The following is a 22,191-nucleotide window of genomic DNA, read 5'->3' on the forward strand; positions in this document are numbered from 1 at the left end:
TCTGATTAAAAATGAGCCTGAATTTTGAAAAAATATCAAGCCTACCTGAAAACAAAATATTTGTATTTTAAGTCATCAAAAGAAAACAACTGATTCACTGCAAATGTTCAAGTACACAGAACAATGGAAATTAAGAGCATCACTTAAATACACAAAGTTAATTCTCACTGCAGTTGTGTAGAATTGATATTTTGAAACATGAGGCATCTTAAAAAAATTTTATTTAGCATATCCAAAAACATTACAAAAATTTTTCTATAAACATAGGCAAATATGTTTAAATAGGATAATTTAATGTAAACCAAACCCCTTTAAAATATGCAATACTGTAATCAGAGGTTATTTACATCCAGTGAAGACAGAACAACCTCCACTAATGCTAAATATCATCTAAGCAAATAATTCATTTCCATGATTTCTTAAAACAGTGACACTTATATTTAAGTTAGTTTTAGTAGATAAATCATCTCAATCCTCCTAATACAAGATGAAATTCAATGTTACATTCCGAAGTGGGAAAGGCAGTGTCCTGACTATTCGTGTCATCAGTCGAGATAGTACTGCATTCAGACTTGCAAAACATTTAGAGAGGTACAACTATAAATTCATAGTATTTATTGCATGACAATGCAATTACAGGATAAGTGGCCTGCAAAAAAAGCTGTATAAAAACCCAGTACAAATGAAATTTTATTTTTCAATCAGATTAGAAAAGCCAGCCCCAAGACTAAGCTGTTTTCCCACATTTCACAAACCAGAACAAAATATTTTCTAATTTGACATTATTACGACATGGAGAAAGCTGTTCGTGTCTTAGAGGAAATACCTTTGGATAACTGTCCCACGCAAGTATTGTTTAATTATGAAATTTATTCACCAAGACATAAGTTTACAGCCCACAATGCTATAAAAGCCACAATGGCTTTCATGCTCATGTACATGGAAAAGGTATAGCCCAATAAATTCAACTCATAGATCATTTTAGATATTTGGTTGTGGCTTTTTTGGAAAGACAAGCATCATTTTGCATTGCACATTAAAATATCTACAGGATACAGCAACATACTCAACTTAGGAGCCAGAAACATAAAGCCATTAAAAGTCATAGTGGAATATAGGGTAATAAAAGAAAAAAAAAGAAAAGAAAAGAAAAGAAAAGAAAAGAAAAGCCAGCTCATCTCTAAACTAGACTGCCCATGTTCAGGGGATGATGACAGCTGCTGAATGACCTAATGTGAAATGGGTGATCTCCACGCGTTTCCTACAGGAAAGTCTTATATCCAAACAAAAAAAGTTACTGCTAAAACTACTAGCTGTGCTGGCAGGCACAGGAGATGCCAATATGGCATGGACGTTGAAATACCAGCTCTTTCTGAGGTGGTTCCTGCATGTTGAGATGAGGCACTTTGTTTCGGTAACGTCTGCCTAAAGCAGCATATTAACTGTTGCTCAGTATAAAAGGAGCTTTAACTTCTACGAGTGGCAATTCAGGACACACAGAGCTAAAACCACTTCAAAAGAAAAGGTCAGACAGTCCAAAAACAAGACCCAGGCAATTCTTACTACCAGTGTCCAAAACATATTGTACTTATCTGCCCAATATCTAGTATAAATAATAAATATAAATAAGAGTTATCTTTTTTGACAACAGTTTGGCCTGGAGTTCATCCATTAACTCTAATACGACTTGCCTTAGCAACTGAAGATCCCCAGTAGACAACTTAGGCAACCTACTCTTTGCCAAAAATGAGAACATAAAATTAATCACAAAATCCTTACTTCATTTGTCAATACATTATATCAAATTCTTACAGAAGTGTGCATATACACATCCGTGTATGACCATACATTTCTTTTCAGCAGCTTTCTGTAAAATTCCTTAGGGACAAGACGGGCCAAGCCCCCATGAGACGGCAGACAACAGCACACATCTCAGACATTAACAGCGCTTTCAAACAGATGGCACTGGCGTTTCATTTGGGGTCTCTGGAACAAGATGCAGTTTGGGTTTCTGTAGTACGAAAGCCAACATAACACAGTAGTCCTTCAGGGCTAAATACACTTCAGTTGGTGCTAATTGATTAGTAGAACACGGAACAATACTAAAGCTAATGCCACGCTACCTTGGTGTGGGAAGAAAGAAAACTGAAATGAAATGCACAAGCTAAACCGAGCAATAAACTTTTAAATCAAGCTGGGAAAAAAGAATCTCCACACTACAGCTTGCACCAGCTTAACTTATCATCAGCGCCTAAACCAGTTGGTTGAAATCCTGTACAAGCCTCTATTCTAACTGGCATCAAGTCTGACAGAAATCCACATCTCTTCAGCCTCAAAAAGTCACTCCAGACTAATGCTTGGGGGAATGCCTGTGTTGTGTTCTTAGAAATACAACATGGTGGGTCCTCACGGTTCTGCCCTACGTCGGGTGGGCTCTGCAACTCACAACTGGAGATAGCAGAGCCAGGCTGGCCACCCAACTTCTGGAGCCAGCCTGGACTAACATGCTTCCTAGCACCTCTTACTCTGACAGGCACCTGTAACCTAAGAGCTGTGAAAAAAAGGCCTGTGTACACTGAGAACGGAGTGAATTCATGTCATGGATAAAAGCACTACACTGTTCTTACAAACAATAAAAAAATGTAAGTAGTTTTATTTCGTTATAACATATTGTTAACTTTTGCAACAGAAGCACCTTGTTGGAATGGATAGGCTATAAATATATTTGTTGTTGAAAAAAGGTATCTATATTCTCTGCAAAGGATTTCCATAGCCACCAAGACAAGGTGCACACACGGTACATGTAAGTATGCAAGAGGCAAAAGAATATCAGCGTTTGAGGAAGGGGGTTTTATTTCATAGTTGAGAAAAAAAAAGAAGTCACACACTGAATGCTTTCCCTTTTTTTCCCTTTTAAAAAGGAAAGTAATACCTTTGGGTTTGTGTTTATGGATAATATCCTGGTCCCAATGAAGACTATGGTAGGAAGACCATGATCAGGGTTTTATCCACTCGAGAGTATTTCGTTATTACCGTTGCATGAACTTTCAAGTTCTAAAGTTAACATATGCACACTTCTTACCTCTAGAATACACAAGTAAAAACAGATAGGAAAACAGAGAGGAAAGGCAGAACACAGACAAAAAAGTACACTCTTAAATTCACTAATTAGTATCTTGAACTGTTAGCTTCTAAACATTTACAGAATTTTGAGTTGCAATAGCAAAAGCTTTAGAATAACACCTCTTCTGCTAGGACTCTGAAATTATTGCTATTATGCCAGCCTACTCTTAACGAGATACTGGTTTGAACACAAAGGCATGCTGCTCTCAGCCTTCCAAGGGCCCAGGACAGGGTGCAGCATGTAACAAAAATCCAAGTGAGAAAAAGGAACCAACCAGACAAGAGGCAATACTGCAAGATCAGTCCCCTTTAGTGTCAATAACTATCTAAAACGTTGCTTAAGGATTCCCTATTTCAGGCAATTCTGACAGTCTGCAGTAAGAAAGGGGAGGGGCATTCGACAAATCTTGTGGGGAATGTGGACAATGTTCTGAATAAAACAAGTGTCATCCCTCAAAGCAGAGGTACTTCTGAGAAGTATGACAGAGCACCACATTTGTACCTGCACTACACTCTCAATACAGAATCCTTATCTTTTAAGACCTGCCGTAGGGGAAAAAAATCCCAAACCCAAAGAACAAGTGAATCTAAACCAAAAGTGAAGTTCATTGTACAAGTCCATCAAATTACAGAAATGCATAATAAGCCAAGATAAAGTGCTACAAAATGATTAGTAATTTTTGAAAAGTCCATAGCATTCTTCTTGCTTTACTTATTACTGGTGACAACAGGAGATAGTGCAATTGCACTGGCTGAACTGGAATTCACAATGTCTTCGTATTGCGGGGGTGGATCTAAATGTTGTTCAGTTTCACTTCTTCTCATACTGATTTCACCAGTGGCTTCCTCATATGAAGGAGGAGGATCACAGTTTGAGAGCCTTGTGGATATTGAGTCTGACCGTCCATCCGTATAGCTCAGACCTCCTGGAGAGAGCCCACTGACTTCATACATTTCCTCCTGTGGGGAATGAACAATGCTGAGAGGCGGCGGAAGCGGACCTCTGCCATCAGCCACAGCACCATCACCCATCGCTTCGTGGGCTCCCCTATGCACGTACACCGACTGTCTACGCATTTTCTTTTTAAACAGGCATCTCCATATGACAAAAATGACAATGAGGATAACAAAAAGGCCAATGATTAATGGAAATGCAAGGTAAAATGAATACCAGGTATGTCCTGTGTTACTTTCTCCCTGAAGTCCATTTTTGTAGACTTTCCAGAACTCCTTCTAGAAGAGCAAGACAGGATAAGTCAGAAACTATAAGACAGTTAAAAAATACACTGTAATCAAGCTGTTTTAAATGAACGAGAAAAAAAAAGGCATTTCAAGTACTGATGATTAAAATAAGAACAGGTATGGATAAGCACGCCCAATAAACTTCCAAATTTTCTTCCAATGTGGTTAGTGACACAAAAGGGTTTTGTTTTTTTAGACCAACTCCTCACTGCTTTTAAGATTCCTGTATCTGCACTTAATATTGACAAACCTGCAGCACAGACAGGCATAGGTAAGAAATCTCATCAGCATGCACATCAGACATCTGGTGGATCAAAATTTTTCAGCACCACTCAAGGTAAAAGTTAGGGGGTTGGTTTGTTTGTTTTAAAATTGTGATAATATACTAATACAGTTTGACAAGGAAATACTGTTTCGGCATGACAGACCATTTTGGCAAAGCACAACTATGTTGTACTGTCAATCTCATACTTCAGACTTCCTCCACCCTCTGGCTCATAAAGCAATTCTTCTCATCTTATTTTGACTTGATTCAGATCCTCTGTTTATAGTTAAAAATAGCTTCAGCACTATGAGACTATTACACAGCTTATTATATTCCAGAAATTTTGACAACATAGCTACCGATAAGTGGAACAAAGTAAAAAGTGAAAATATGAACAAGGGAAAACAAAGATGAAGGGGGACACCAGTACTTGAAAGTACTCTTTCCTACATTAATATGCACAAGTAGGAGCACAAAGATCATGTCGCCATCCCATTTTCTCTGCGGTGAATGCTATGAAAAACTAGTACAAAGAAAAGCATATCCTGCCTCAAAAAAGTAGTCATCCTCACCTGTAATAAGAGCTCTCCTACTAAGAAACACTTCCACTGTATTTTATAGCCATGTATTATTTCAGAAAAAAAATAATTAAAACCCCCAAATAAATCTATGCCAGAAACTCTGAACTCTTTAGTTTCCTTTAAAAATGCAGAGACCTGACCCACTCATATTCATGCCAGCATCTATTTTAAATAATAGTACACATCTCACATGCAAGTATTTATAAAACACTCACCAGGTAAAATTGATACTGTCATTGCTCAGTTACTAGTAAATGATGTATTCAGGTTGCAGACTGACTGACTTTGTACACAGACAAATCAGATCCATCAATTTTTTTTGTTCAGGACTGCTGCCACATGATCAGCATCAAACAGATAATGCCACCAAACTGATCTCAGAGGCAGCTTGAGTCCAGAAGCAGCAAGGCCCCTCTAGCGTGAAGGCTAAGCTTGCCCTGTGCAAAGCCAGGACCAGGACACCATGTGCAAAACACATGCTCACAATGCTTCTGGATCAGAACTGACTAAAGTTAAGAGCAATGCTATGTGCATGGAACAACTGGCTATCATGTACATTTTTTTTTTAAAAGATAAATTCAGTTGTTCTTATCCCTATACTGAGTGCAAGTTAAAAAAAAAAAAAAAATCTTAATTCCTACAGCAATCCAGGATCAGGTGTTTTTCCTGAATTCCAAGGCTTGACATCACAAGCAAGTCATCACAGTGCCCCTCCTTGATGTGAACCTAGGTCCAAATCATCTAAGCTAAGTCAGGCAGCATTGACTTCAAACAAAGTAAGCAAGTCTTGGAAGATGGACTAACCTCTCTAGATACTTTTCTGCAAGGGCCTTCCTTGATGCATTGTTCCACAGTGAACCCCAGATCAACTGTGCTGACTTTAGAAAAACATATTTGAGGTGGGAAACTAACATTAAAAAATGAAATCAGCTGCACAACTGAGGACTTTTGGGATCTCTGCATGATAAAAACCAACAAAACCAATGAACTCATCTCTCCCCACCAGATCACCAGGCAATTAAGAAGATCTGTTACCTATTACCTTTCCATCTGGTTTAAATACAACTAACTAGATTCTTTAGTGGAATAAATAATAAATGTATTCTCAACTAAAAAAGCAGAAAAAGATTCATTAGGATTATTAACTGCTATTGACTGTTACTGGAACCAAGCTTCCCACTTCACTGCTGTGCTGCCTCAACGGCAGCAAAGGAAAAAACTGGTACAATGTTTGGTTTTGAGGCCAAAGTTGCAAAAATTTACTGAAAGTCATCAAACATACTGTGCAAGGATGTGTCATTTTAAAGACTCCACGGAGGAGAAAGGTAGTTTTGATGAAAAAGATGAAATCACACTTTTCCCTCAGCAATATATTTTGTGTTGCAGACTGCAGAGGAAATGCACCCTCTCCGATGTAAGGGTATTAAGTTGTGACTGGTATTTTAGTACTGTTTCCATGTTACTTCTAGCTCAGCTTTATATACGCTGGAGAAAACGTCTCTGTATCTTCTTCAGAACGCTGTAATACCAGCATCTCTCCTTGTCACTCTGCAACATGGCAAAGCAGCAGAAAAGCTGTTTTCCCAGAGTGGCAGGCAATTAGTTCAGAATAGGGTGTGTGGCTGTGGGGGATGTTCAAGTTGATGGTGTGTCCACACAGGCGCATAAAGAGCTTAAGGTAAGAGTTTAAACTGCCTTAAGGATGAAAGTAGTTTAGTGTCCGCTTTCATTTGCATGCAAGGCAAAGGAAATTCCAAGACAGTTTAGACACACCCCCCCCCCCGTCAAAAATTACAGTGCTTCACATCTAAGGCTATCTTCAGAGACAGAGGAATAAAGTTCTGCACACAGGTGAAAAATACTAAGAAAGAAACACTTGTTCAGTCATTTAAAAAAAAGCTTTCTTTAAATTTTCCTCGGGGGGGGGGGAACCAAAGCCAAAAAAACCCAAACCCACAAAAAAACACCAACCAAAAACTTACTAGTGTACTAAACCCAAGGTTTCCAGCTTACATTTTTGCAAGCCAAATCTCAGAGGGAAGCACAAAGACTGTGAGTTCCAGACTGACAGAATTGACAGGAACTGCAGGAAACTAATACTTCAGGTTTGAGTTGCGCAGCTGCCAAGCAGCTCCCCCTCTGCTCTGTCATCCCACAGCTACACTGCACTGTAAATTGAAGGCACAGGAGGAGGACAAACCATCTGGTCAAAGTCAAATCATGCCCAACAAAACCACAGAGAACTTGGATGAATTTGCACAGTGTGAGGATTTGTACAAACTGCTATAAAAAAAAACAAGAGGGGGAAATACTGAAAACCTAGGAAGTAGCTGTACAGCTCATACAGAAAGTTAAAGAGTAATTTAAAAGTTGGAAAACTCACAGCACAAACATCCCTTCCATAGTTGCTGGTCTCTTAAACCAAGAACAAAAAGGACTTTCTTTCTACTTGACAAAATTATTAACTCGTGATTTATGAAAAGGACACTCCAGGAATCATTTATTCTTGAGTGCTGTACAGCTGGGAATACCAGGTGTGTATGACTTAAAAGGCTGAAAAACTAAGTTAAGCAGGCCACAGAATCAGACAACCGCAATGGAAAAGACTTAGAAAACATCTAACACATATTCCCGCCAAGAACTACTTTTCTGAATGTCCCTTACTGCTTTGGCAAATCTAGTTTGAAATAATCAAAAGGAATTCTCAAGGGCATCCCACGCAAAGACAGTTACAGCCAATTTGCCAGAATTTTGTTTCCCTTTTATTTCTAATACTTCTCAGAACAGAGTCAGCATCAGTCAACTGGATCTGAACGCTGAATCAAATACGAGATCCACATGAAAGTTAAGAGACTCACACCCTGCTGAGAATTTCAGCTGAGGCCTTTACCACATTTGGCAGCATCGTCAGCCTCAAATGATTCTTGGTCAATTGTCTGACTTGTTTTAAAGGTGAACTAATAATACGCCAGTCAGAAGACTGCTTGGTATTCAGTAAGTAGAGAATACAAACAAAGCAATAATGGGAAGTGAGTGTACCTGCTACACTGTTTTCTTCTGGTCTGCCCTCAATTTTAGGTGGCAGAAAAAGATTCACCTCTTCTCTTCTGGGTATTCATCCAGCATCCATAATTAGACACAGACTGATGCTAGAAGTCTTACTTGATCACACCATTTTAGATCTGGTGCTGACAAGTTTCAAGTTGCTTGCTAAGCTTTTTAGTGTCCTGTTCGTTTGGTTTGCTAGAATAGAGCTATACAGAGAACCTTGCAATTTCTGTAATACTTAAAATTTGTGGGAAATTTGAAACACAAGTAAAGATCTGTGACTTTTAGCTTTTAAAGTCTGCATGCAGTATAATTTAAAAAAATGAGTTAATGGATATAAAATTATCAGTGCTTCAGTCACACCCAGATACTTTGCACAGTAACCTTTGAACAAATCTTTGAGTCTCCCAACAACCTTTGACAACTGACCAGTGACCACATACAGTGCTGCCTGCAAGCTACAGGTGCTACAAATAAACAGCTTTACTAGATCAGACCTAGGGTTCACCTAATCCATTACCTGCTCTCTGAACAACAACAACAATCATTAGAGACTGCTGAAAGAAGAGTTCAAACATAAGCAGGCAGCGATACTCTCCCAGCTTCCACATATTTGCGCTTCAAGAACTTCCATTAGCCAAAGCTAACCCCTTTTATTCAATGGTCCCAGATTAATTTATCTTCTGTTCATTTATGTCGTCGTTCTCTGAACCTATATGAGCTTTTAGGATCCGAGACATCCCGTGGCAAGGCAGTCCACAGCTCTATTATCTGTGGTGAGAAGAGATACTTCTGTTTGCTTTGAACCTGCACCTTCTGGTTTCCTTTGAGGCCCTCTTAGCTCTCCTGTCAGAAGGATGGCAAGTGACTGACCTCAGTTCAATCTTCATGCTCCTCACAGACATCATCACATATTCCCTGATTTAACTCTTTTCCGATCTATCGTTGTTACAGAAGTCTTTTCATATCTTTGGTCAACTGTCACACTTCTCTGGTCCTCTGGTCCTTCCTCAGCTACTAATTTGCTTTTTAGGAGACAGGGAGATCAGAGCTGTACATGGCACATTCAAGATGCGGGTGTGCAATGACATAATTATGTTCTTCATTTTGATCCCTATTCCTTTCTTCGGATTTTTAGCACTCAGGTTTTTATTTTGTTTTGTTTTTGTTTGACTGCTGAGCATTAAACTCAAGTCAAATTCAGATCTTGTTCCTGAGTTTAGTTCAGAGCCAATCATAATGAATGTTCCCTTTTCCCCCACGTGCATTACATTTGTCAACACTGAATTTCATATTCTGTTTTATCCACAAAGTCCTGCAAATTCTTCCCTGTTGGCTCTAGCCTTATTAACATAATAATATTATCTTTATAATTAACTTCATAATTTTAAATAATAATACTGAACTTATCAAAATCCCCAAGCCCACACATTATTAAAGGCATTCAGTATTTCCATGACAGCTATGCATGTACACTTAACATACACAATGCTAACTTCCAAGAAAAACTCATGCATCAAAAATAACTTGAGGGAACTGCTTGATATTATTTTAGTATTACAAATCCAGATGTTGCACACCTCCCCAGAAGACTGCAGAAAAACAAGGAACCAAGTGGACAAGATAAAAAATACAGAGAGATTACACAAAACAAAGTTACCATGAGATAAACAAGCTACAGACCCCTGTTTGAATTCCAGTCTATCTATACTATGAAATCATTGCATCTTTGTTACTCTGAACATACTGTATCATGATCCTAGTCTACTGCATCCATTTCCTTCCCCTGGGACACAGAAGTTGTGTCTTACTAAGCGGCTGTAAGGATGGATACCGCTGGGGGACAATGGACTAAATAAAGCCTAAGTAAATGAGGCTGGTCAGGCACGAGTGCACATTAGCAGAGCCTGGCCCATTAGCAAGCTACCAACAACAGAATAAAGCAGCTAGGCAAAAAGGGTACAGTAATAGAAATGGATAAAGGGTGAGGGCCTTATTGGAAGCTCCTTCTCCCCTGTGACACAAAGGTTGTGGCAAGAGCAGCAATGTAATGTTTCCTACTTTACTATTTCCCAAATACCTCTGCGAGGGAAATGCTATCTACCAAAACACAAAATGTTCCTAAATGGGGGAAAAGAAGCTGAAGTGAGAGGCAACAAACATGTTTAGGCTATGCTTTCTCTAGTGACTTGAACTTCTTGTACTACTGAAGCAAAAGTGATATTGCGTTAGAATTTTACACAAGTACTGTCATTGTAAACATTATTCTTAATTACACAATGAGCTATCATTAGGAATGGCCACACCAAGCCAAGTTTGGGAAGTAAAAAACATGTGCGTACATGCACTTTAAAGCTTCAGAAAGAAGCAGCTTTGAAGAGACACCGCACGTCCTACTACTTCATTTTAATAAATCAGAAAGTTCTCATTCTAGCCTCATCCATCTCCCCACTTATGACCTCCAACAAAAAGATGCCAAGAACTTAAAAGTTCAGTATGCCTTTACAACAACATCGCTATTTTTTGATGTAGAGCTCAGCCAGTGAAGAGCGGAACACATCATCTGTGTAAATTCTGGAAATCTGCAATGCTCCCTGTGCCACTTTGCCCATTCACCTATTGGCCTTGCAAGTACAATTTCCCTGTGCAAAAACACACAAGGGATAGATGCTTTTTTTGAAGATAAGTTTTCTGAGTCACATTTTCTAGCACCTGTTTTTCACCTCAGATTTATCCACAAATTCAGCCCTAATTTCATTCATGTCTGTCTTGAATTAAAAAAAAAAAAAAAATCAAATCTTGACTGTATTGCATTAAATAGGTCAGATGCCACCATCAAAAACTTGTGTACTGTTTTTATTTGTTGGGAAGCAATATAAGATACGTTGGGTATGATGTGCAGCTATTGCTTGCAGAGCCATTAGCCCACAAGCTTCTTTTAATTAGAGAAGTCAACAGACTTATGCAACAATTCTGTGTGGGCAGTATCTGCTTCATTCCTGTCAAGTTAATGTATCACTGACCTTGCATAACACACGGTAGCACTGAAATTATTGTTCTTTCCCTGTTTTAGATCACTGCTGCTTAATAATACTCTCTGGGGGCTTGCAGATTTTAGCTTGAAGAAGGCCACTAGTCTTTCCTTATTTTTAGACTATTAATAGTCTGGGCACTGACCACCTTGGGCAGCTACACCAGCACCTGGGATTCAAAGGTGTATTTTAAATGGAAAGCTTTTTGAGTTGCTCACTCATTTCATCTGAGCACATTCAATAAACAAGTTATTCCACAAGGAGTGAGATAACTGAAGACTTGTGCTCTCTGCTTCTATATATTCCTCGTAACAGTCCCAATCCCATCATTTCTTCCAAGCAAGACAACTGCATTTGTGATATCCAGGTCAGTCTTAAGTGTGTGATGATAGGAGAACCAGGACACAGGCTATTTGGGTAAGCAGTGCTGCCAAACAGACGACAGTTTTGCCCACCTTTTCTCAAGTGGGGATATTAATTCATATTCCTTTTCTTCCCAGCTGCCGATTTTCACAACACTTAAGAGCGTAATTATTTTTGACACCTCTACCCCCTTCAAATTCCATTTAATTGGGATGAAGGATTCAAATGTTATTGCTGTGCAGTCTATCCATCTCCACTGTACAACTTATTTACTTAAAGAAACAGGCCAAAAAGAAAAACAAATCTAATGCAATGTTGGAAAACACACAAGCATTCAGCACATCCACAAATTTAGTATCAATACACCCCACCCATCTTTAAATACACACCAAAACATACCGTTTTTTCCTCATTTTCAAATGCTTCTCTTGCTTCTTCATAGCTACAGATTTCTTCTCTGCATTCGTGTTCTATGTCACCTTGCTTTAATTCTTCCAAAAAAGTGTTGGCTCTCGGGTATCTTTTTAACACAGAATTGGCTTTGTCCTCTGTTAAGAACACTGGTAAGAGGAGAGACAACAAAGGTCACTTCAAAAATAGACATCCAAAACCTCATGCTAAAACTGCTCAAAGAAAATGTACTTTTGAGAAATAAAGAGCTTTTTCAAAGTCCTCCCCTTTATTTAATATGATAAAAGGCCTTTCCTAGTTTTATTCACTGTTCTAAGTAGCTGGGCCTACAATTTCAGTAGTTATTGCTATAACGTCATAAGTGTGATGGACCTCAATTCAGCATCACAGTCATGCATGCTTAAACAAGACTGAAGCCGGTGCCTAAGAAGAGTGCTCAGAAGAGACAGGCACATGCTCAGCTCAAGCAACTTCTTAAACTAAGATGACACAGAACAAACAAATCCTGCTTGTGAACATCCAAAAAGATACTTGCAACTGCCTGAGGGCATCACAGCCAGAATGCTCTGAAGTTTTTGATATAAATATTTATGAATATTACCCAGAGTCATACACACCAGAACAGCTGCATTTATCAAAGTTTAAGTCTGTAAGTTTTCTTAAGCAACTTTGAAGCAGACTTGCTTCCTTCACTCCAGAAATGTCACCCCTGAAATAGTGACCCTTTCGGGGGTGCGGGGGGAAGTAGCCTCTTTCTATTTTCTTGAATCATACACAAAACCTCACCTTATTTGATGAATCAAATAAAACAACCCCAAACAGCCAACATTCTGACACAGGTATTCTTTATTTGCTTTCCTTGGTTTCCTGTTCAAAGAAGAGAGCTGGAAGCAACCTCTTTTCTTCCGATGTTCCAGCTTTCCCTCAAACTCCCTGACCAAATGATTTTTACAGTAACATGCAGCAACTGGAACACTCCAAAATCCAGATGACTGCATTACCCGGGAGGTACATCTGCGTGAATGATGCATAAATTCTCCAGGTATTTCAGGTCAGGAAGCAAGAACATCATGTCAGTGCAACACTGTTCTTGTGCTCTCACTGCCAGCAAGAGAGGCTTATTATTCAATGTGCTGCCATACTAACACAGCCATACCAGTTGCCTGACCTATGCAATCATTTCTGCATTGGTTCATTTACAGCTAGTCTGGGACTGCCAATATGCTACAAACTCTCAGTCTGCCAAAGGACAGAGACTGACTGGTTTAAGCAATGATTTAGCTATAATTTTATACAAATCAGTTTGCTGTCATTTTTTTTTTCTTAATCATCTGATTTTGAATTTTAAAAAAGGATGGCAGCAAGTCTACAAAAATGGTCACTATACTTTTGCTTTCTCATAAAATAGATGGGGTGGCATTTTTCAGCAATGAGACTACTACCATAATTAGGCTGACCTACTTTAATTTCATTTTGTTTAGTCTCTGTGGTATACTTTGTTATAAATTGTTAGACAGTCATCTTCCTTTTGCAAAAGATTAAATGAAGATTTGGAGATTAAACTCCCAAAACACCAGTCACTCCTATACTTTCACAGTTGAATACATGTAGTACGTACATGCACCACACAAATCACGCTATTCATGGTGTTACCAGAGGTTCAGTGCATACAACTCTACAACTGCACCTCCTGCAATTTTGGTTTTCTACAGCACCACAGGTGAGCACACGGGCATCTCCTATTGTGTAAGGTCAGGTGAGCACACGGGCATCTCCTATTGTGTAAGGTCACTGACTAAATAACATAGAAATTAGTATTAAAAAAACTCTTCAAAAAGGAAAGAAAAAAAGGACGGCTTCTTTCCATTTCCCACACAATTCTCCTGACTCCCCTCTAGGCCTGAAGAACTTGGTTTCTTTCAACACGCCTCAGTGATCACCTAAACATGATGAGATGAAGGACTTGGCCACATCAGGAAGCCAGCGTGCACCCATGCATGCGGATGGACTGCCAGTGCTCTACCTAGTTCTCACCAACTCCTCCTGTGGGCATTCCTGAAGTGGAACAAACTACAGCCCAGACTCTCTCTTAAGAGTGTCCATATGTGGAGTCACCGAAGAGTAGATAATGCACTATAAATCAAGTTTCCCTTCCTTCAGCAGATAAAACCTAGGGAATTTCATTTCACGGCTGGAATCTGTCCCTGAAAACAGCAATGAGACAAACTACGACAGCTTTGTCCTCGATGCAGAGGGAAAAGAAATAGAGAGGAAAACGTAGCTAGCTGAAAATAGCCTGATTTAAAGCTTCTGGCTCTCAGAAACAATACGCAAGTCTTTGTTTCTGCATGCCCTTTCCAATTTACCGAAGAAGCAAACTGAGAATAAAGGTTTAAAAGCTGGTATGTTACAAAATACTGCGTTTGATACACATTGGGATGAGTTTCTAGGTAATAGCTTAGTTTCCCAAAAAGAGCTAAGCATACATTTCTGCTTCAAAATGCATTGACGAAGAACAGCAAAGCATTAAAATAATTCAATATTCAAGAATGGCCAATATATGACTATCTAAAAAACCCAACTTTTTTATTTAGCAATTCATATTCAGAAAGTGTCTCCTCTCACAATACAGTACAGAAAATGCATACATCACAGAGACAAAAAAGCCCACTGAGGAAAATAAACCACACCCCGTATTAATTCTGAAGGTATCTGATAAATAATCATCTATGATTAGTCCAGACCAGGAATGGCTTTTGACCCTGCAAGGCTGGAAAAAAAATGAAGTATATTAATTTCTTTGGTTTGATTTGACATTTTTAAAGCTCTGCACACTCCTAGTGACTTTAAATCCTGTTGAGAAGTCAATACAAATTCAGCAAGGAAACATAAAAACATACACTGATCAAAGCAATCTTCACGGAGATACTGATTGAAACTCAGTGATTTAATGAGAACCAGTCATTGCCTGATGAATCCTATAAAAAGAGATAATGGAACCATATTGCAGAAACCACTTTGACTTCTTAGTATTCCAGGACCATCATCATGTAGACATTCAGTTATAATGGCATAAGAGTGTGTAAAAAAAACCGCTTTGGGTTGGATGCCCACCTAGCCAAGCTACAGCGTGGCTGAATTCACTGCAGCTGTTACAATGGAGCTTAAGATGATCAGGGAAGAATTGCATGTGGCAAGAATAAAGTAATGAAGCAAGATAAAACTTGATTTTTCACTTTGTTAAGGAGATTAACTAGCAAATACAAGATAAAGGAAAAATCAAAATTATGATTTTGGCATTATGTAAGATAGACACAGGAACAAAAAATCTGAAGTCTCTTCCTCTCTCTATATATTTGTAGAATATAGATGAAGATATACAACTCCCAAATCTAATGCATTGGAATACATGTTTATTTCTTCGAGCATGCTTGTGCTCTGTGTGTAACTGTAATACTTGGCTTTTAGCAAGTTTTTATGTATCAGCAAGTGACAAAAAAAAACATTCCAAAGTCTTAGTTTGACTTACTATTATTGAAGAGAATAATACAGTCAAATCAATCTATTATACATTCTCAGAAAAACCTGTGTGCTATCATAACAGCGAATAGATACTCTAGTAACGTGAAATTAAATCAGAATCAGAAAGAGACAGGCAAGGACACGAGGATAAATACGTCTCAGCTTGCCAGCTGAAGCTGTCACAGGCAAAGAAAATAGCCTTCAGGTCTTTACAGATATAAGGAACAGCAGCATGGGAAAAGTATTCTGGGACACAGAAGTGCTGCCGAAGCAAAGCCCAGGGCATCCAGGACACCAAAACCAGCTCTATTGAGCCCATTACTGAGGCTTCCTTTTTCTGTCTCCTTACCAACACCCACGCAGATTAAAACCACCACCAAACACTACAAATAAACTTTTCATTTTAAATTCGATGCTGCAGCTACTGATAAACTTGAGTATTTCTGTAGGTGACCTTAATAAAACTACTTGGTTTGCACAGGGCAGAAGGGACAAAAATGTTTTGAGCGTTTACATATACAGCTTAAAAAGTGACTTCTGCTCAGAGATTCTGGAGTTACTGGGACAAGCTTAGGAACAGTTAAACTAAAGTATGCAAGGCTGGAAATTCAGCTCTATGGTCTTCATTCTGCAGACAGCTTTCAAATGTCCACAAATGAGTTTGTGATGATTATTATGGTCTGCATACAATAAATAGCTCTGTCAGAACAGTAGTACGATTCCAGTTCAGTTTAGTGTGGGCAAAGATCTGCATCGTATGTAACACCAAAATCAGTTCAATAGCAGAGGACATTTTTTGTGCAAACTGACTGGGATTTTGAGCAGAGGACAGTTTGGGGTGTGTTAATGCTCAGTTCATAGGGAATAATGAAGAATGCACACTCATCACTAAGTTAACAAACTTACCACTATCCATGATGATTACTGTCAAGGCAGGGAACTTGCAAATATCAAGTCTGTAAACAAAAGAGGAAACACCCTGTTGAGTTTGTGAATTATGATGAACTTGGAAAACTTTCTCTTGATTTCCAAATATTGTTACAAATACATCAGTGTTGGAAACCCTGTAGTCAAGATTAATCCCTCTTTTGAGCTGTACCAGTACCGCATGCAGACTAATTTCAGTAGTATAGGAATACCATCCAAAAAAAAGGTAATTCTTGTGAAAAGGTGAATGCTTTAACCTTTTTCAAAGCTTTCCATATTTAGAATATGCAAAAATACTAATATGAAATAGAAGGTGTGTATCATTTTAAATGAATCTGCAACCTCTGTTTTACCTAATTGAACTTGAAAGGTATTACATTCTCCACTGTAATTACTTATATCTTATCTAAGACTTAGCAATTCACTCTGCAGAGATCATCAAGTTAACTCATTATCTTTAGTCTATGGATCAGATTTTTTGAAATCAGAATGAACACATTCAAATTCATTCAGAGTCTGCTACTGATTAAAACAGGATGCCTGCGTAAAGTTCAAGGGCAAAACAAGACCTGCGATTTGGCAAAGGAACTTGCAATACATGTGAGGATCCCAACCGGCCCTACAAGAACTTACGTGTACTTTATACCTCATCTTGGAAGGAGAACAGACAAGAGATGCTCTTAGTCAGGAAAGTGCCTGAAGCTCATTGCACCCACCAGGCAGACAGCCAACAAGAACTGCATCTGAAGGCAGCGATAGTAGTTTGAGGGACTGTTTTCAGTTTCTTGGGAGTCTTTGTTAGTATGGGAAAAGTTAAGAAAATGAAAGCTTTCAGCAAAGTGTGAGAAAAGTGCAGCTGTCCAACCAAGTTGGCAGAACACCACGAGGTTTTTACTAATAAATTACCTACTCCTAAAGGTTAGCATCAGTTCTACTTCAGAGGCCAGGTTACACATCAACATATCATACCATACTAATGTCCTCACTCTCCATGAAACCACAACCTCATAAGCAAACCTCTCTGTAAAAAAGTGGTAACTATGCAAAAAGGTTGGCCATAGCTGCTGTAATAAACAAAGAGAGAAAGTTAAGACTTCCAGCATGGCCTGTCCAACACTGTAATTCGTCACAAAAGAGCAGACTGCAGTACTTATAAGGACTGCTGCCAAAGTGAATGGAGCTCTATAAAGACATCCCAGTCTGCTAACAAAATTGTAGGATTGGGACAAGACATGTGGGATGGAGGAGTAAACTGATTTTAAGGCAAGTTCATCAAATCTCTGTAAGGGCAAATAAATGTGAATAAACAGCAGACATTAAAGCACTCTTAAATCTCACCATCATAGTGTTTAGCTTTTCATTACTAAGTATTGTAGGGCAACAGAAGCAGAGCACTTAAAAAAATTCTTCAGAATATATATATAACCTCTTTTAATAGCCTGAATTTTTCTTAGCAGACTACTCTATGCAAAGACAAAACCGCCTTTGCCACTTGCTTCTTGAATAAAATTAAAATTAGTATCATTTTCTGGGTGGTCACATTGTTACAACCCAAATATCTGTGCTGAAGAAATTGCCAAGCTTTTAATAATAAGCAGGTCACAAAAAAATTTGGCTACTGGTGTAACTATTCTCTTCATCTGTTACATCATGAGTTTCTTCTGCTATTTATTACCCTCCAGTTTCAGGTGGCTGCTTTTGCAACACCCCCTCAAGAAAGATTCACAGCAACAGAAGAGCAAGACCCATGAGTGCTCACTCGGTCTCCTGAGCTGCAGTAATGCAGTGCATGAAATGCACCTTGCCAGGCTTCCCCTCTCTAATGGGGACATTTTTCTGCATTACATTTCAGTTAGTCTTTAATATTTCACCCTTTTAACAAATAACTTGGGTGTGGATTTCAACAACATTAAAAAAAAAAGAGCAAAACAGACGCATCCACATCCACGCTCACTGAGTCACAACTAGACGGCTCTGCCTACTGAGAACTGTGGCGGAAACAAGGGGACGAACGTTGCTCTCCCCCGCTACGGGACATTTTCCACCAGGAGCAGAGTGCGACACTGCCTAGGGGTGCAGTGCTGCCTTGGCACCCAGCAGTAGGTGCTTGGTACCTCATGATCTTTGGCAATAAACATCAGAATACTGACATACACAGGTTGGGAAATTGGGGAAAACACGTGGAGGAGGAGAAGAAAAAAGAACACAAAAGAAAAAACACTTTTTATTTTCTTCAGTGGAAACTGATGCAAGTATACTATGAGTTAGTGATAAAATAAAGATTAGCTGAATTGGCACCAAAACACAAATTACATTTCTTTTCACCCTTCCTTCATTACAAAGGAACCAGTGTGCCCTTCTCTAGGAAATATCAAATACAGCTTTCCAGCGATTGCGGTGCAGAAACTTCCCTTCAACAATCTACATTAGATTCTTATAGCAATTACAAGTTTTTAGAGCTCCCTGGAACTATGGAACTAATTATGTCCATTTTCCTAAAAATGTGTGTCTTTTTTATGCTCCCCTGCCTTCCTTCTCCATATCTCCCCAAACTTCCTCATTTCCAAGCTCCCACAAAACATGGCTAGTTTCCTGCTATGACACCTAAATACCTGCTGGGCAAGAGGCTGATTGAGGACACAGGCAATGGTTGCCCTGCCACTTGTGCTGGTTTTGGCTGGGACAGAGGTAATTTTCTTCATAGTAGCTAGTACGGGGCTGTGTGTTGGATTTGTGCTGAAAACAGTGTTGGTAACACAGGGATGTTTTAGTTACTGCTGAGCAGTGCTGACACAGAGTCAAGGCCTTTTCTGCTTCTCACACCACCCCACCAGTGAGGAGGCTGGGGGTGCACAAGCAGTTGGGAGGGGACACGGCTGGGACAGCCGACCCCAACTGACCAGAGGGATATTCCACACCATATGATGTCATGCTCAGCACACAAAGCTGGGGGAAGAAGAAGGAAGGGGGGGACGTTTGGAGTGATGGCGTTTGTCTTCCCAAGTCACCGTTACGCGTGATGGAGCCCTGCTGTCCTGGAGATGGCTGAACACCTGCCTGCCGATGGGAAGTAGTGAATGAATTCCTGGTTTTGCTTTGCTTGCGTGCGCGGCTTGTGCTTTACCTATTAAACTGTCTTTATCTCAACCCACGAGTTTTTCTCACTTTTACCCTTCCAATTCTCTCCCCCATCCCACCGGGGGGAGTGAGCGAGCGGCTGTGTGGTGCTTAGTTGCTGGCTGGGGTTGAACTGCAACACCACTACATGGATGTTACACTCACAGAACAGACTCTCCCACCGCAGCGGAACCGCTTGGGTCTTTGTCCTCTACTTAACTGCCCCCTCCCCTAAAGGGAAGGAGCTTAATTATATTTTGGTCCTCTACTCTCTTACAGTCTTGGTTCAAATTGACTAAATAGTTCAAAGGTTGTTTGGAAGAAGGGATCAAACAAGCGTTTTCAAGCATGTGGGGACCATCTGGGGCAGTTCCTGGGAGACATAATTGAACACTTAGGTAACTATCTGTATTGAAACCAGAATTGCACAAATCCTCAAGAGACCATGCCCTTCTGAGCTGCCTACATCGTGGTATTTCAGATACGTCAGTCTTCTGTAAGCTACTGTTAAAAGACATTGCTTTAGGTTAGACACTATCACTATGCTTTGGGAATTCAAATTTGGAGTATTTAACTTGATAATCCATTTAAGCGTTGACATAACATTTTGCCAATTGTCATGCAATTTACAAGTTTAAGAAACTAGTATTGAAGTAACAAACCAAGCTGTACATTTCTTTTCACAACTAACCTAAATATTTTTTCCTCAATCCTGAAAGTGCCCGAACCTTGTATACATTATGTATAAGCACAAAGCATAGAATATTTTTATACACATTTCCCAAGCTGGTAACCATACTCTAGCAGTGCAGTGTATCCCTTCAATTGTGAGGCTAACTAATTTTGGCATTAAAAGTTGTTGGCTCAAGACAATATTTCTGCCAGATTTTGTTGCATTTGTTAAGATAACCGTATTCTGTTAGCAGGTACATCTCTTCTGGCTACATTTCCTGACTACAAGTTTAATGGAAACTTGTGTGCAGCACGTACCATTAAAGGACAGAGGATCTGATGGAGGGCACACAAGTCCAAACTGCCCTCACTATTCTCGATCACTGACTGTCACATATTCTAAGACACAACATCGAGAACAAAGCACATCCTTAGGGAAGGGATTACAAAGAGAAAGGACAGTAAGGATAATGCAGAGAAGTAGCAGTATTTTCCCTCACTCAGTTTCTCACTAGCTGCGTTAACATGGACTTTGAACACTGCAAGGCCAGCACGTTCCTCTCACAACTGGGGAGGGCTGCGCATTACAGTACGCAGGTAGGGAAGAGGGAAGTGGCTTTCTTCGTTCTGCAATATAACTCTAACAGGGGATACAGCTGTTAATTTTAGTTTTGTCATCTGTACAATTAGTGAGACTACTGGGATGCAATTTACAACCAGATGACACATAGAGCTATATAATTTTTCAAAATTATAAATATTTAGGTTCTTCTGCAGCTTTTTATGAAAACAGGTACATTCAAGAGACACTGCTAGCTAAAACTTCGGTAGATGTTCAGTCTAAAAATAAACACCCCTTTTCTAGTCCCCAGCCCCAAACCAGGTACAATGCAACAACTGAAACACACCTGTGGGAAGTTTATTCAGAAGAAAACTGAAAACATTAAATAATTACACAGGAAGACATTATAATTACCTGACTTCCATTTATTCAAAATGTGTTATGTGCCTACATACAAATCCCAGTCCCACTACATTTGGCTTTTACATCGTTGGAAAAAAATATTACAGAAGACTACAATTTTACTTATAACGATCTGTTTCAGAAGAACTCTTCCCCCAGGAAAAGTGCACACAAGGATTTACACGGATTCAAACACTGGAGAAATACATTGATTTTTCTCTGAACAGGAAGCCCACAGTTTCTGGATATGGCAGAAGCCTGTATTTATTCACAGAATCATAGAATAGTTTGGGTTGGAAAGGACCTCTAAAGGTCATCTAGTCCAACCCCCCCTGCTGTGGGCAGGGACATCTTCAACTAGATCAGGTTGCTCACAGCCCCGTCCAACCTCACCTGAAATGCTTCCAGGGATGGGGCATCCACCACGTCTCTGGGCAACCTGTGCCAGTGTTTCACCACCCTCAGTGTAAAAAATTTCTTCCTTATATCTAGTCTAAATCTACCCCCCTTTAGTTTAAAGCCATTCCCCCTTGTCCTGTCGCAACAGGCCCTGCTAAAAAGTCTGCCATCTTTTTTATTAATTTATTTTTTATTAATTAATTATAATATATAAATAATTATTATTAATTATTTTTTATTAATTTATTTTCTTTATATCAAGTTTGGTTTGTTTGCAACAGCAAGGTTAGCCAGGGAATTTGTGTGGGAATAAAGAGGGATGGAAAACTTTGGAAACTGCTCTATCAGACAACGATACAAAAGACTTGTCCCACCTGAGACTACCCAGGACAAGGATAAGAGTGAAATAGAGAACTGAACACCCCCCCCCCCCCTGCTTTGTAGATGCTATCCAAACACACCATTTAAAACATTATCATTAATTTTGATTACATAGGGATCCGAAACCACAGACCAGATCACTAA

General features: G+C 39.3%; 1 protein-coding gene across 1 annotated transcript in view; it reads right to left on the bottom strand.

Moving 5' to 3' along the window:
* Window positions 1–203: 203 nt before the first annotated feature.
* Window positions 204–22,191, bottom strand: part of PRRG1 (proline rich and Gla domain 1) — a 36,254-nt gene continuing 14,266 nt past the window's right edge. The window contains exons 2-4 of the mRNA XM_076355659.1: window positions 16,494–16,543; window positions 12,054–12,214; window positions 204–4,356 (exon numbers count right to left, since the gene is read on the bottom strand). Coding sequence (XP_076211774.1) covers window positions 3,832–4,356; window positions 12,054–12,214; window positions 16,494–16,503 — 696 coding nt within the window. The 5' untranslated portion in view covers window positions 16,504–16,543 and the 3' untranslated portion in view covers window positions 204–3,831. The remainder of the gene's footprint in view (window positions 4,357–12,053; window positions 12,215–16,493; window positions 16,544–22,191) is intronic.

This window comes from Aptenodytes patagonicus, chromosome 1 (assembly GCF_965638725.1).
Source record: "Aptenodytes patagonicus chromosome 1, bAptPat1.pri.cur, whole genome shotgun sequence".
In the NCBI taxonomy this organism is placed as follows: Eukaryota; Metazoa; Chordata; class Aves; order Sphenisciformes; family Spheniscidae; genus Aptenodytes; species Aptenodytes patagonicus.